At 42.1% G+C, this 14,706-nt stretch overlaps 1 protein-coding gene across 2 annotated transcripts in view; it reads right to left on the bottom strand.

Moving 5' to 3' along the window:
- The window catches only part of Zmym6 (zinc finger MYM-type containing 6), a 48,294-nt gene extending 41,471 nt beyond the window's left edge, over positions 1–6,823 (bottom strand). The window contains exons 1-2 of one of the 2 annotated variants that reach the window (XM_052177405.1): positions 6,691–6,823; positions 5,350–5,488 (exon numbers count right to left, since the gene is read on the bottom strand). In XM_052177405.1, the coding sequence (XP_052033365.1) occupies positions 5,350–5,439 (90 nt within the window). In that variant the 5' untranslated portion in view covers positions 5,440–5,488; positions 6,691–6,823. Of the gene's footprint in view, positions 1–5,349; positions 5,489–6,308; positions 6,523–6,690 lie in introns of those variants that run through there. The other variant, XM_052177403.1, reaches the window with a different exon arrangement.
- Positions 6,824–14,706: the final 7,883 nt, after the last annotated feature.

Genomic DNA, 14,706 nt, shown 5'->3' with positions numbered 1-14,706 from the left:
TTCAATTCGCCAAGAGAAAACAAGCAACCATCTTTATTCTCCCCTCCCCTCCAAACCACTTAACCAACTGTTGTCTCGCCTCACAGGAAAAGGCACCGGTGACTACATGCTCAGGACTCCTTTCCCTCCATCAGTCCCCTTACCTTCCACTTCTCTCTAGGCTCCTTCCTCTCTATTCATATGTCAGTGAAGGCATATTAGAACCTATTATTAGTCTCCCTTTTTACTTCTATCAAACTTTACAAGAACCTCATTCTCGGGCTGGTGTTCAAAGGAAAATGGCACTTGCTGTGCAGAACTGATGACCTGAGCCACCCACTGACCCCAACTGGAAGAATCAACCCAGGAAAGCTGCCATCTGACCTCCACACACCTGCCATGGTACATGTAAGTCCACACTCACAAATCATATAGATACACAGAATGTTAAAAACAGGTACTTCATTCTTTCTCTCTGGTCTCACTTTGATTCCCTCTTGAATTCAATGCTCCTAATTAAGACAATTCTAAAACAGCCTATCATTTCCCAGTTGTTAAGCTAATGGCTGCTTTTTCCGTCTGTTCACTATGTAGTATTCAGGTACACCTAACACAGCCAATAATGCCAACATCCTTGATTTCCTCCTTTCACCACTTCTCCTTTTTTCAAATCTACGTATTTTACTTGTATGTGTATTCTGCCTGCAAGTGTGTCTGTACACCACATATGTGCCTGGCACCCACATTGGTCAGAAAAGTGTGTTGAATCTTCTAAAACTGAAATTACAGTTTTGAACAACCATGTGGCTGCTGGAAATCAAGCCTGGGTTCTCTGTAAGAACAGTGCCCTTAAGTGTTCTGCCATCTTTCTAGTCCTCATCACTACTTTGCTTTTTTAATTTGTTCTCGGGCCAGAGATGGTCTTAGGAATTGTAGATGACCTGAGCTCTATTCCCAAAACCCACATAAGACAGTTCACAACTGCATGTAACTCCAGGTTCTGCGGAATCTGCACTTCTGGTTTTCACAGACACCTACACTCAAATGTATAACAAATATCCTTAATTAAGGTTGAAGTCTACCATGACCAGATAGCTCACCTGAGCTTGGTGTAAAATGGAGGACTCCCTTTAGCAGCAGGCTTCCTCTTCCATGACCTTGTCTGGGAATCCCAACTCCCCATACCCTCTACCTGGGGGAAGTTGAGTATTCCTTGGCAGACATACAAACTTCCTCTTTTCCCCCCAATAAAAATCTGCCAAGCAAGTGCCAGGGATTCCTAAAATGCCTCTCCATACAATGGGACATTCACAGAACTTTAAACTCTGGCCAATGATTTTCATTTACCTGAAAATTCCTCCCTACTCTCCAAGGCCCATATATACCCTGGGTTCACCCCTGAATAAAGGTATGCACACAAGCTAAGATCAGCTAAGAGAGTGTTTCATTGAAGGCCATCAAAGGCCTTCCTCATAAAGAGCAACACTAAAATCCTCAGAGAAGGCCCCCCCTCCCCCCCTTCACACACTGCACTCACTCCCAGCTGGACCTCCAGTGGAACCCCACCCATTCCAGAACTCCTCTTCATCCTTCTAGCCTGGATGTACAGAGGTGTCTGAACACTGAGAGGGAGGAAGCAGATGCCTAGAACCCACAGCTAGACCCCCAGCATACCACAAATATGGACATACCTACATGCACACACATTAAAAATACAAATAAACCTTTTTATACAGAAATAAAGAAAAATATTTTAAAGTATTTAAAAGAAATTTACTGGGTCTAGAGAGATGGATCAATGCTTAACAATACTTGCTGATTTTCCAGAAGACCCAGAGTTCAAGTCCACCTCCATACAGGCAGCCATTTCTAACTCCAGTTCCAGGCCCTAGGCCCTCTTCTGGACTCTGTAGGCACCAGATATATACACGTGTGGTGCGTTTACACATATACAGGCAAAACGTGCATACATGTTAATTTTTTTTTTAATTTTTGTGACAATTTCATACTTTTCCCACCTTGCCAATTCCCCCTGAACTCAAAGAGATCTGCCTGCTTCTGTCTTAAGTACTGGGATTAAAAGCATAGCCACCACATCTGGCTTATCCCTTTGTTTGTGATTTATGACCCTATGAATTACATCCGTACCTACAGCACTTTCCTCCTTGCTGTGGCAAAACAGCTGGCAGAGGTAAGAGAAAAGATACTTATATTGGTTCACAAGGATAGAGTGTTCTTCATGATAGGGAGGAATGCCAACTGAGATTCCATCAGGAGCATCTGTATTGGAGATCAGGAAGTACAACAAGCTATATAATCTTTAAAACCTGTCCACAAGCAACCTATTTCTTCATCTAGGCCACACCTCCTCAAGGTTCCAAAACCTCCACACAAAGCACCACTATCTGGAAATCAATGTTCACCTTTGTGGGCTGGGGCTTTGAAGGGAACATGTATCACAGAGATTCATGCAGTTGGTAGTCCTATTTAGCAAGGTTATGGAATCTTTTTTGTTGTTGTTATTTTTGTTTTGGTTTGGCTTGGTTTTTTTATTTTTTCATTTTTTTATTTTTTTTTTATTTTTTTTTTTTTTTTGAAACAGGGTTCTCTGTGTAGCCTTGGCTGTCCTGGAACTCACTTTGTAGACCAGGCTGGCCTTGAACTCAGAAATCCGCCGGCCTCTGCCTCCCAAGTGCTGGGATCAAAGGTGTGCGCCACCACTGCCCGGCCTCCTCTTAACTCCAGAGCACTCAAACTCATATAGCCCACACATAAATACACACACACACACACACACACAAATTAAAAACAGTATTAAAATTAAAAAATAAAGCATATAAAATAAACTTAAAATTTTATAAATGAAAGAAAAATCTGAGGGTTGGAGATGTGGCTCAGTGGTTAAGAGCACTGGCTCCTCTTTCAAGGGACATGGGTTCAATTCCTAGCACCTGCATGACAGCTCCCAACTGTCTATAACTTCCATTTCCATGGGATCTGACACCCTCACACATACACACATAAGCAGGCAGAACACCAATGTACATAAAATAAAAGTAAATAAGTAACCGGGCGGTGGTGGCGGCGCACGCCTTTAATCCCAGCACTTGGGAGGCAGATGCAGACGGATTTCTGAGTTTGAAGCCAGCCTGATCTACAGAGTAAGTTCCAGCCAGGGCTACACAGAGAAACCCTGTCTCGAGGGAAAAAAAAAAAAAAGTAAATAAGTAAATTTTTAAATAGAATGCAATGGCACCAGTGATCGGTATTTGAAGGACGATATGACTGAAGGACAGGTGCAGGACATTTCACATGAAAAATAATAAAATGGAGAAATGGAAGTTAGACTCAAAATAAATTTAAAAATCAGAATCCACATAACTTGGCAAACAAATGGTGATGGGGATAAGGCAAGAGGAACAATTTACCAGTTAAAGGGAAGGTAAGCATGAGATATCAGTAGACTGGAGGCCTCCACCACTCACTCACTGCACATACTGCAAATACCACCTTCAAACCTTCTCAACTCACTGGCAGAGACAGCATGGAACTCACGAGCAAGACAAAACCTATCTGGCATTTCTGTCCTGGAATAATCCTGCTGTAAGATGGAGTGAGACATTAAATCTTTGTTTAATGTTTTAAGATTTATTTATTTATTTATTTATTTATTATATGTAACCATAGCTGTCTTCAGACACTCCAGAAGAGGGCATCAGATCTTGTTACACATGGTTGTAAGCCACCATGTGGTTGCTGGGATTTGAACTCAGCACCTTCGGAAGAGCAGTCAGTGCTCTCAACTGCTGAGCCATCTCTCCAGTCCGGAGACATTACATCTTACTTTTACTTATTAATTTATTTTATGCTTAATTACTATTGCTTTGTTTCTATGATAAAGTCAGTAACTAAAGATCATAAAACAAAGAATTGCTAAAGAAGGTTCAAGGAAAAAATTACTGCCAAAGTAACTGACTCTCTACTCCACAGATTATTATTGTTTTAATCTGTATCTTTATGGAATAGCTAGAATGATCTTTCCAAATTGTATTTGAAATCTGTTTCATATTACTGTCCCTGCACTGAAGGAAAGAGGATCAGAAGTTAAAAGTCACCCTCAGCTACACAGTAAATCTGAGGACAGCCTGGGTTACATGAGACTATCTCAAAAACAAAAACACATTAACCCTATAATGTATCTCCATTGCTCTTAAAATCAAAATCAAAATGCATAAGGTTCTGATCTGCTTAATCTTCTTGATTCAAGCTACATATGGAGGGGCAGGTTTTCTGAAATCTTACTATCTAGGTTTGAACCCTAGCTAATGTTTACTAACTGATCCATACACACGCTTGGCTTTTTTGAGCTCTGACATCCTCGTGTGTAAAGTAAGAATAGTGCCACAGATGTGAGCGTGATAATGGCACACGCTGAGACATGCACTGATATTAATCACATTAACGCCACATTCTGTTATATGATACATACTACACACTACACCATCTATTAGTGTTGCTAGTCATCATTACCATTATGGGTTTTTTTTTAATATTTATTTATTTTATGTAAGTGAGTACACTGTTGTTCTCTTCAGACACACCAGAAGAGGGCATCAGATCTCATTACAGATGGTTGTGAGCCACCATGTGGTTGCAGGGAATTGAACTCAGGACCTCTGGAAGAGCAGTCAGTGCTCTTAACCACTGAGACATCTCTCCAGCCTCTATATTTGTCTCTTTAACAAAAACAAATACCACACTTACCATGACCTTTCCTCATCCAAAGCACTAAAAACCTGATTAATGCACTGTCTTAGTCCTTTTCATCTTGCTTTAAGAGAAAACCATGCAGCAGGGCCATTTAGAAGGAAAGAAATTTTCTCACAGCTCTGGAGGCTGTGAATTCTAAGACACAGGGGTTGCATTTAGTCAAGTCTTCTAGTCAAATTACAATGTGGCAAACAAAGGGTAGGAGAGCACCCAAGAAAGAACAAGACAGCAAGCAAAATGCCCAATTGGCTTTTAAAACAAAGTCACTCCTGGTAATGACAGAACCTGTACTTAAGACCATTAAATCACCCCCCAGCAATCACGCCACAGCAGAAGTAAGTTTCCAATGAATAAGTTTGGAGGATCCATTCATTTTGAACTAGCACTGAGAACTGCATACTCACAGTGCTGGGAATGCACTCTATACTTAACCATATATCCCCCAGCCTCCATAGGGATTCGTCTAATGAATGAAAAAGTAATCAGTTGGGTTATATCAACTTATAAACCAGAAACCATCAAGTGTCATTCATTTCCAATCCTCCAGACTAATAATAATAATAATTTTTAGCATTTTTAACGTCAAAAGAAAATGCTTACATGTGCATCATCGGGTTCTTCTTTAATTCTGTCCAGAAGCCCTTGTTGTGCCATTGCTTTGTCACAGCCACCATCCAAAGGTTCTTTCATTCTAATTGCTTATGCCGAGTTCTTCTCCCATCTAAAACTAAGATGACTCCTAAAACATAATATAAAGGATTGGTACTCGGGTTTTGTTTTCCTTCATACTAACATGTTAATAGCTTCAAGATCGAGCATTTGAACAACACCCTTCAAACAACCTTCTGGGACTAGGACTAACTGTCCTTTTTGTTCCTGCATTAGCTACCTTCCAATGAGAAAAGTCTTAGACAAGCACTATGGTCTTTACTATATTGAAGGTTGTTGAGATATAGACTGACTGAACAAGCCACAGAAGGAAGCTATCAAGTGGACAGCTGGACTCAGTACTTAATCTCTGATTTTGTGGTCATTGACTTGAGACCCATGTTTGCTTTGATTTCTCCAAGTGAGACTGTCTCGGCCTGAACTAACATCAAGAACCAATTTCTCATCCTAAAGCCACTTCAGAGCCTCAGGCTTCATCACAACTGGAACGCTATGTTCCAGTTTGCAGGTGGACCAACTGGACGACGTTATGGAGGCGACTTTCCTAACGTCTTCCTATAAACCAGTGATTCTCAACCTTCCTAAACTCGGTTCATGTTGTAACTCCCAACTATAAAATTATTACGTGACTACTTCATAACTGTAATTTTGCTAGTTACAAATTGTAAATGTTTGATACGCGACCCTGTAAGGGGTCGCGACCCACAGGTTGAGAATGGTTGCTTTGACCACCTGTCTGGGCTCTCTTCCGATTCCCAAACTGTACAAACGTAAGCCAAGCTAAAAGAAAACCCTCGCAAAAGGCCTTTCATCAATCCCAGTCAGCCATAGAAACAACAGGATTTTAAAACCCTGTTGCGAAGCCGGGTCGAGAACTTTCCACCACTTGCCACAGTTGTAACAATCTACAGGCGCGTATCCCTCCTTTGAAAGTCGCAAGCTCTCCGGCGTTCCCGTTCGCAACCAGAATTCCCCAGCCTGTCCCCAAGGGCCAGCGGAGGAACTCAGTCTCCAACGGAGCGCGAGAGCCACCACTCGAGCGAGCCGGAGGAAGCTATGGCACCGCTGCGGCGCAGCCCGCCGCGTGTCACGTGACGGGCTTCCACTCCGCCCCCGCCAGAAGATGACGCGCCCTGTCACGTGAGGTTACCCAGATCCACCTGCGGCGCCCGGTCACGTGGAGGGCCACGCCCCGTCTCGACACGTGGTACGTTGCCCCTCCCACAAGCCCACAGGCTGGAGCGGCTTTCTATAGCCCCGTAGGACACGCACCTCTAATGAGACTCCAGTCGGAGAATGCACAGTAGCATTCAAGGTCTCCCGCGGGGAGGATGACAAATTCCTTTACTAGAACCGCCTGAGCAATTGCAACGCAACGCCTTGCCAAGTACGCGTGCGCACTCTTATTTATGCGCTAGACCTGAGGTAATTGGACGTTCCCAGCCTTCATTCCCGCCCTCCATTCCCATCATGCCGTAGACCTGGCCGTCCCAGCATTCTCACTTCCGGTTTGATTGACTTCTTAAAGAGACAGAGATTGGACTATGAAAAAGCTGGAGAACTGTAGACTTGGCTCAAAGGTTAAGAGCACTAACTGCTCTTGCAGAGGTCCTGAGTTCAAATCCCAGCAACCTCATGATGGCTAACAAACATCTGTAATGAAATCCAGTGCCCTCTTCTGGTGTGTCTGAAGACAGTTACAGTGTACTCATATACATAAAATAAATAAATAAAATCTTAAAAAAAAATGGAAGGAGAGATTTCAAAGAGGAGGTCAGGAGTGTTTAATGGTGCTGTACATGCCCTTCTCTTTTTTTTAATGAGCATCTCCTTAGAAAGGTGGATGCTAGGAGAACATAATACTTGGACATTTATTAATCAAAATTATTACTAAACAATTATGTATCATTCCACTTATTGGTGATGGAACATCTAATATGGTATAAATTTTTGTTGGGAAAGATTAAAATTTGGGGCTTTTATCTAGTTTTGTTTTTGAGATATATTCATGATTTGTTAAGCTGTTCTTTAATTTGACTGATCCCAACTTATGGGAATCCATGATTTGGCTATTATGGCTGATAGGCCTGTTTTTGAGACAATATCTAGGTATGTAATACAAACTTGCCTCTGCTCATTATTTATTGCATTTCTATCCTCCAAAAATTCATTGAAATGAGAATATCACCTTATTTAAGGAAGATGGTTGCAGATAAAAACTAGTTAAGATAAAGCCAGAGGCTGGGGAAATGGCTCAGTGGGTAAAGCTCTTGCTGCAGGGACACAAAGAGCTGAGTTCAGATCTCCAGACCTCATGTAAAATTAGACACATCTGTAATCTGAGCATTCCTACCACAGCATGGGAGGCCAGCTAACCTGCAGCATACATACATATGTGTGCACATGCATGCACACATACACAAATGTATTTAAATTTTTGAGCTATGTTTTCCCAATATACAGGGTCACAAGATGAACATTACTATTTTAAAATGGAAGAATAGGGACATAGCAAGGATTGCTCAGACCAAAGCAAGTCCTGAAGTTCTATTCTGGCATTTGGCACCTTGATGGACTTAACTGGACTCTAGAAGTCTAGGCAGCCCTGCCCCTCTAGCTCTGCTGCCAGCAGAGCATACCTCTTTACTGATCAAGCTCTACTCCATCCAGACAGTGTTCCTTTATCTTTCTATTTTTAACTATATGTTGGAGGCACAAAGGTCTTTTTGCCTACAGATCACTAGGGAAAACAGAATTTTAAACATGCAGGGGCCAGTCTTCAATGAAAAAAATAAAATACCTGTTTTCCCATCCAAAAAGTCGGAAGTGGGTTTTCTTAACCACTTAGCGATCTTTTTGCTATCTGTGGAGGCTCCAGAGACCTCGCCTAAAATGTTTATTCCAAACTCTCCCCCTCCCTAGACCTTTATTTTTAGCCCCCCAGTTACTAGAACCCATTCTTAGAGGGATGCCATATGTACTTTATAGCCTTCTGACCTATATGCTATCTTTGTCAGAGACCACAGCAGATTCTAGGCCTCTTATCTATAGCACCCTTAAGGTCACATGTACTTTGCAAAGGAGTTTCTGTGTAGTCACACTTTAAGCATTATTGTGTGTCTGGATTGAAATGATAGATTCCTGGAAAACTTTTCACAAATCGTACTCTGTTTGAAATGTGTGTCATCCTGCCATCAGATGGCCTGGAGGTTGACAAAGTCAGACTAAGCTGAGTTTTCACCTCTTCATGGTTTGTTTCCCTGCCTGCTGTGACAACTGAAAGGATCCTTCTCCCACCCCTCAACCTTATTGGGAGAGCATGTGCATGTCCCAGAATACAAGTAGAAGTCAGAGGACAACTTATAGTATTTGGTTCTGTCCTTCCACCATGTGGGTTCTCGGGGGACAACTCAAGTTGCCAAGCTTATCCCCAAGTACCTGTATCTGCTGAGCCTTCCTAATGACCTACACACAGCTTTCTTTGATGTAGATCCAATGGTTTTGGTATCTCCAACATCCTGAGGTTTCCAGGTCTCCATTGCAACTTAGGTTTATTTTGACAGCTTTCTGGGTTTTTTTTTCTTTTTCTTTTCTTATGTCCATTGGTGTTTTGCCTGTATGTCTGTGTGTCAGATCCCCTGGAACTAGGATTACAGACAACTGTAAGCTGCCATGTGGGTGCTGGGAATTGAACCTAGGTCCTTTAGAACAGCAGTCAGTGCTCTTAACCACTGAGCCATCTTTCCATCCTCACCCACAGCTTTTATACAGTGGCCTCTCAAGTCCTCTTTGCAGGGATTTCAACTCTGCCATACATCATCTGACCTCAGTGGCTCTTGGGAACTGTAGCTCAGAATTCTATGATACCCTCAGCTTCATCTTTCATTTTGTCAAAACCACTACTACTCAGATGATGATGCCATACAGGGCCTATTAGTGGGAGAGGGGCCACAGTTGCAACAGCCTCTGTGTGATGACTCTGAGGAAACACATCCCCAGGCTGATGCTTTTGAAGAGAAATTCTTCAGTAGTTCTCTTAGTTCAGGTTCCCTCCTTTCAAATGAAATTACATTTTCACAAGTTGAAAGGTTTGCTGAGTCGGGTGTTGACTGGGAGCCCTTTCCCTATTGATGCAGTGCAGGGAAGTGTGTTTCTCTTTAACAGGTCCAATCTTTGACACAACATTGAACTTGCTTGAACTCTCTATTTTGGCATTCTGTGCATTGCTTTATCTGTCTACCCCACTTCTTGTACCAATTTTATATACTGGTTACTTATTTTGTTGCTGTGAAAAGTGCCCTGAAAAGTCACTTACAGGAGGAAGGGTGTGTTTTGTCCTGCAGCTCCAGGGCGCATTCTGTTGTGGTTTAAAAAAAAAAAAAAAAGTCACGACAACAACAGCCTGAGACAGTTGGCCACAAACGCAGTCAGGGAACATAGGGGAAAGACTGCTAGTGCTCAACCATCTTTCTCCTCTTTGGCCCATAGTCAGGACAAAGTCTCATACCTCAATTAACCCAACCAAGAAAATCCCTCACAGACAAACTCAGATACCTGTCTCCAAGTTGATTCTAAATCCCATGGAGCTGGACTCCAGCACTTTAAGGGGCAAAGATCTAAAATGATACATATACACTCTCACTGAGCTACATATACACACAGATACACATATACACACAAATACATATATACTCACACAGAGATACATATACTCACAGAGATACACACACACAAATATACACTCACACACAGTTACATATATACACACAGAGATACACACACACACAAATACCTATACTCTCACACACAGATATGTACATGTATAGAAAATTCTGAAATATTTTTAATATGCAGTAAGCTCTTCTTTAATATAACTTTTCTTTCTGGACAGTGGTGGCACACGCCTGTAATCCCAGCACTCTGGGAGGCAGAGGCAGGTGGATTTCTGAGTTCAAGGCCAGCCTGGTCTACAGAGTGAGCTCCAGGTCAGCCAGGGCTATACAGAGAAACCCTGTCTCGAAAAATACAAATCCAAAAAAACAAAAAAAAAAAAAAAAAGAAAGAAAGAAAGAAAGAAAGAAAGAAAGAAAGAAAGAAAGAAAGAAAGAAAGAAAGAAAGAATATAACTTTTCTGGTTCTTTTTATGCCTTTTGTGTTGTATAAAAAAAATCCTTTAACATCATTTATGTTCCAATCTTTTGTTTTGTTAAAACAGGGTCTCACTTTTTAGCCCAAACTGACTTGAATTTACTGCATAGCCTAGGTTGCTCTAAAACTTGAGGCAATCTTCCTGCCATGATCTCTAGAATGCTGGGATTCCAAGTGTGAGCCACGATGCCCAAACTTGACAGATTTTTGAGTCGAGATTTCATGTATCCTCGAGTAGGCTGGCCTTGAGTTCTGTATAGCTGAGAATGAACTTGAATTCTGATTCTCCTCCCTTTACCCTCGGAGCACTAGGGTTACAGGTAAGCGCCATAGTACCCAGTTTACTTAGCATTGGTGATTGTACCCATGGCTCTGCTGATTCCAGGAAAGGCCTATCACAGAAATACCCCCACTTCTGGTACCAACTTCTATCTTAGTTAGGGTTTTACTTCTGTCAATAGGCATCATGACCAACTCTTACAAGGACAACATTTAATGGGGGCTGGTGTAAAGTTTCAGAGGTCAGTCCATTATCATCAAGGTAAGAACATGGCAGTATCCAGGCAGGCATGGTGCAGGAGGAGCTGAGACTTCTACATCTTGTGAGGGCTGCTAACATAATACATGCTTCCAGGCAGCTAGGACAAGGATATTAAAGCCCATGCCCACAATAACACACCTACTCCAATAAAGCCACACCTCCTGATAGTGCCACTCTCTGGCCCAAGCATATACAAACCATCACCTAGATAGACAGAATATATGCTAGCTAACACAACCCCCAGAATGTCATCTTATGGTATTTAAATTTATAAACCCTCAAATAAAGTGGCTGCATACTACATCTTGAGAATCCCAAATCTCAGGTGTAGTCTTGGTACTGATATCTGAATAAAGCCTCCTTTTTGTTAAAAATTCATTTGTGTGCCAGGCAGTGGTGGCACATGTCTTTAGTCCCAGCACTCAGGAGGCAGAGGCAGGTAGATCTCTCAGTTTGAGGCCAGCCTGGCCTACAGAGTGAGTTCCAGGACAGTCAGGGCTACACAGAGAAACCCTGGCTCAAAAAAGAAATCATTTGTGATCAGATTGGTGAATCACTGAATGTTTCAAACAGCACTTGCCTATAATCCCTGTACTCAGGAAGCAGAGGCAGGCAGATATCTGTGGATTTGAAGCCAGTCTGACAACCTGAGTTCAATCCCCAAAACCTACAGGGGAAGAAGAGAAGAAATTCCTAAAAGTTGTCCTCTGGCCTCCACATGGATGTGCCATGGATGTACACATCCACACATACATGGCAAACACATGCTCAAGGGTGTGTGCAAGCACACAATAATAATAAATAAATAAGTCTTTCCAGGCTGGGGTGGCACACACCTTTAATCCAAGCACTTGGGAGGCAGAAGCAGGTGAATCTCTGTGTTCAAGGCCAGTGTAGTCTATAGAGAAAGTTCCAGGACAGCCAGGGATGCACAGAGAAACCCTGTCTTGAAAAAAGAAAGGGAGGAAGGAAGCAAAGAAGGAAGGAAAGAAAAAACAAATAAAAAAGAGAAATTAAATTTTAAGAAAATGGATGAAACTGGAAAATATTAAATCAAATGTGGTAACTCAGACTCAGAAAACAAAGTCAGCATGTACTCTCCCATAAGTGGATCCTTTATATATGTGTGTTTGTGCAGAAGTGAATGTATGAAGAAACCAAGATAATTGACAGGGGGAATAATTCTTTAAGGGTATTTATGGGGGAGGTCTAGTAGATATATGTGATACAGAAGTATAAAAGGTGGGAAGGTAGATAGAGGAAAAGGTCAGGTAGATAGGAGAAAGGGGGTCAGGAGAGGGAGGAAGAACCTGTTCTTGGTAGGTTTTTATCAGCCTGACACAGCTAGGGTTGTGGGGGGTGGAGAGAAGTCAATGGAGGAAATCCTTCCATCCAGATAGCCTTGGGATCAGTCTTATAGGGGATTTTCTTGATTGATGTGGGTAGGCCCAATTCACAGAGGATGGTGCCAATCCCCCTACCACCTGTGTAGTCCTGAGTTGCATCAGAAAGCTGGCTGAGCACACCAAAGGGAGCAAGTCAAAAAGCAGTTGTTTCCCAGGGCACAAGGAATGATAACTACAGCAAAACTCAACTAAAATATATGTTACCTCTTCCAAGAAGATGGGTTCTGAGTATGAGGTTACATGTATTATCTTAAGGTCCTAGGGAAGGAGCTGATGTGGTCTTAGTCAGACAGACAGCATAGAGGTCATTTGGGCTTTTATCTACCACTGGTCCTTGTTGGGGGATCTTGGGGGAGCCCCTGGCTATACAAATGCTGCAAATGTCACCTAGACTGTTAGTCATCTCTGGTCCTGCTAATGGGAGTTTGGTATGGCCTAGCCCTTCAGACAGTGCAGACCAACAGGACATTAATCACCTCCATTCCCAGCCTTCTGGGTGGAAAACAGGTTATATAGCTTTTCCTCTAAAAAGACAGTCCTACATGTTTAACATTCCTGGCTTCCCTTAAGCTATCTGTGAACACAAAGACCTTTGTACTCCTAGCAGACATAACCTGTGTAAATGGAAAGCTGATTCCAGAAGCCTTAGGTCACTAAATGAAAATCCCATTGCTTGGAGTGAGCTACCTCCCTATGAGTTGTTGGCCATGGAACTTCCTGAGGCTCCCAACAGTGGCATACAGGTAATTGCCACTGTTAGTGGTTGCCTGCCAGAACAGAACAGAAAGACCCTGTTACTTAAGAGGCTACATATATGCCTTGGTTGTAAGAAACAAACAAACAAAAAAAAATCAAGTTGGAACTGGACTGGGAGCTTCCTGCCTGCTGGCTTGGCCTTGTGGTGCTAGAAAGTACTATGCAGATTTAGAGGGAGAGTTTCCATCAACAGCCTTCCAAGATGTAAATCCAATGTAAAACAACATCAAACAGCCAGGGAAGATGAACCTACCATGATAGCAAATCTGTTATGGGGTTAGCCAACTGCTTTCTGATTGGATTTAATCTCTACAGAAAATAACTTATGTCAAGTTCTGAAAACACCCTCAAAAGCCTGGGACTGAGGAGCTCGTAAACCCTACAGAGAAAGACACTTGTCTTGGGAAATGGAGAGGATGCTGTCATGTGACAAAACTTTTCTGAGGAAACACAATACACACATCTACTCACCCCAGATAGGGAACCCACAACAGAGCAAAGTACCCATGCCACCAAAGTTTAACGTAGTGAACCAATGATTTTGATTCAGATTATTTAGTTATCTCCAGCATTTAAAAAACAAACCAAGAGTGGGGAAGAGAGGAGAGGGTAGAGCAAGTGAAGGCTGTGGTGGCACATACCGTAAATCACAAGCACTCAGAAGGCAGAAACAGGCAGATCTCTGTGAGCTCTAGGCCTGTCTACACAGTGAGACTCTGTCTCCAAGGAAGGAAGGAAGGAAGAGGTGGGGGCAAGAGATGGTGTTGGAGGCCGGAGAATCTCTGAATTCGAGGCCAGCCTGGTCTACAGACTGAGTTTCAGGACAGCCAGGGCTACAAAGAGAAACCCTGTCTCAAAAAAGAAAAAGAAAAAGAAAAAAAAGAAAAGAAAAGAAAAGAAAGAAAGGAAAGATAGATAGATGGAAGTTATAGTCAAAGACAAGATGAATAGATTATTAAACTTTATGTATATTTTTCTTTACTATTAAGACTTAGTAATAATCAAAATCATCTGATTCCCTCCTTAATTCTTTAGCTATACCCTTCTGTCCCTACTTTTTCTTCCTTTTTTTAAAATATTATTTATTTAATGTATGTGAATACACTGTAGCTGTCTTCAGACACCTCAGAAGAGAGCATCAGATCCCATTACAGATGGTTGTGAGCCACCATGTAACCGGTTGCTAGGAATTGAACTCAGGACCTCTGGAAGAATAGTTAGTGTTCTTAACCCCTGAGCCATCACTCCAGCCACTGTCCCTACTTTTTCATTCCTCTTTTTCTGAGACTGTATTTACAACCATGTTTTTAAAGTTGTAACTCAACATTTGAGTCACTAATGTTGCATTAGCCCTAATTTTTATTTATGTATGCACATATGTGTTTATTTGTTGTATTTGTGTGCACATTGCAGAGGTCAAAGAACAGTTTGCAGGTA

The sequence above is a fragment of the Apodemus sylvaticus genome, chromosome 3, assembly GCF_947179515.1.
Source record: "Apodemus sylvaticus chromosome 3, mApoSyl1.1, whole genome shotgun sequence".
Taxonomy (NCBI): Eukaryota; Metazoa; Chordata; class Mammalia; order Rodentia; family Muridae; genus Apodemus; species Apodemus sylvaticus.
Note: the sequence above shows the minus strand (reverse complement) of the source record. Positions and strands in the feature narration are given on the sequence as shown.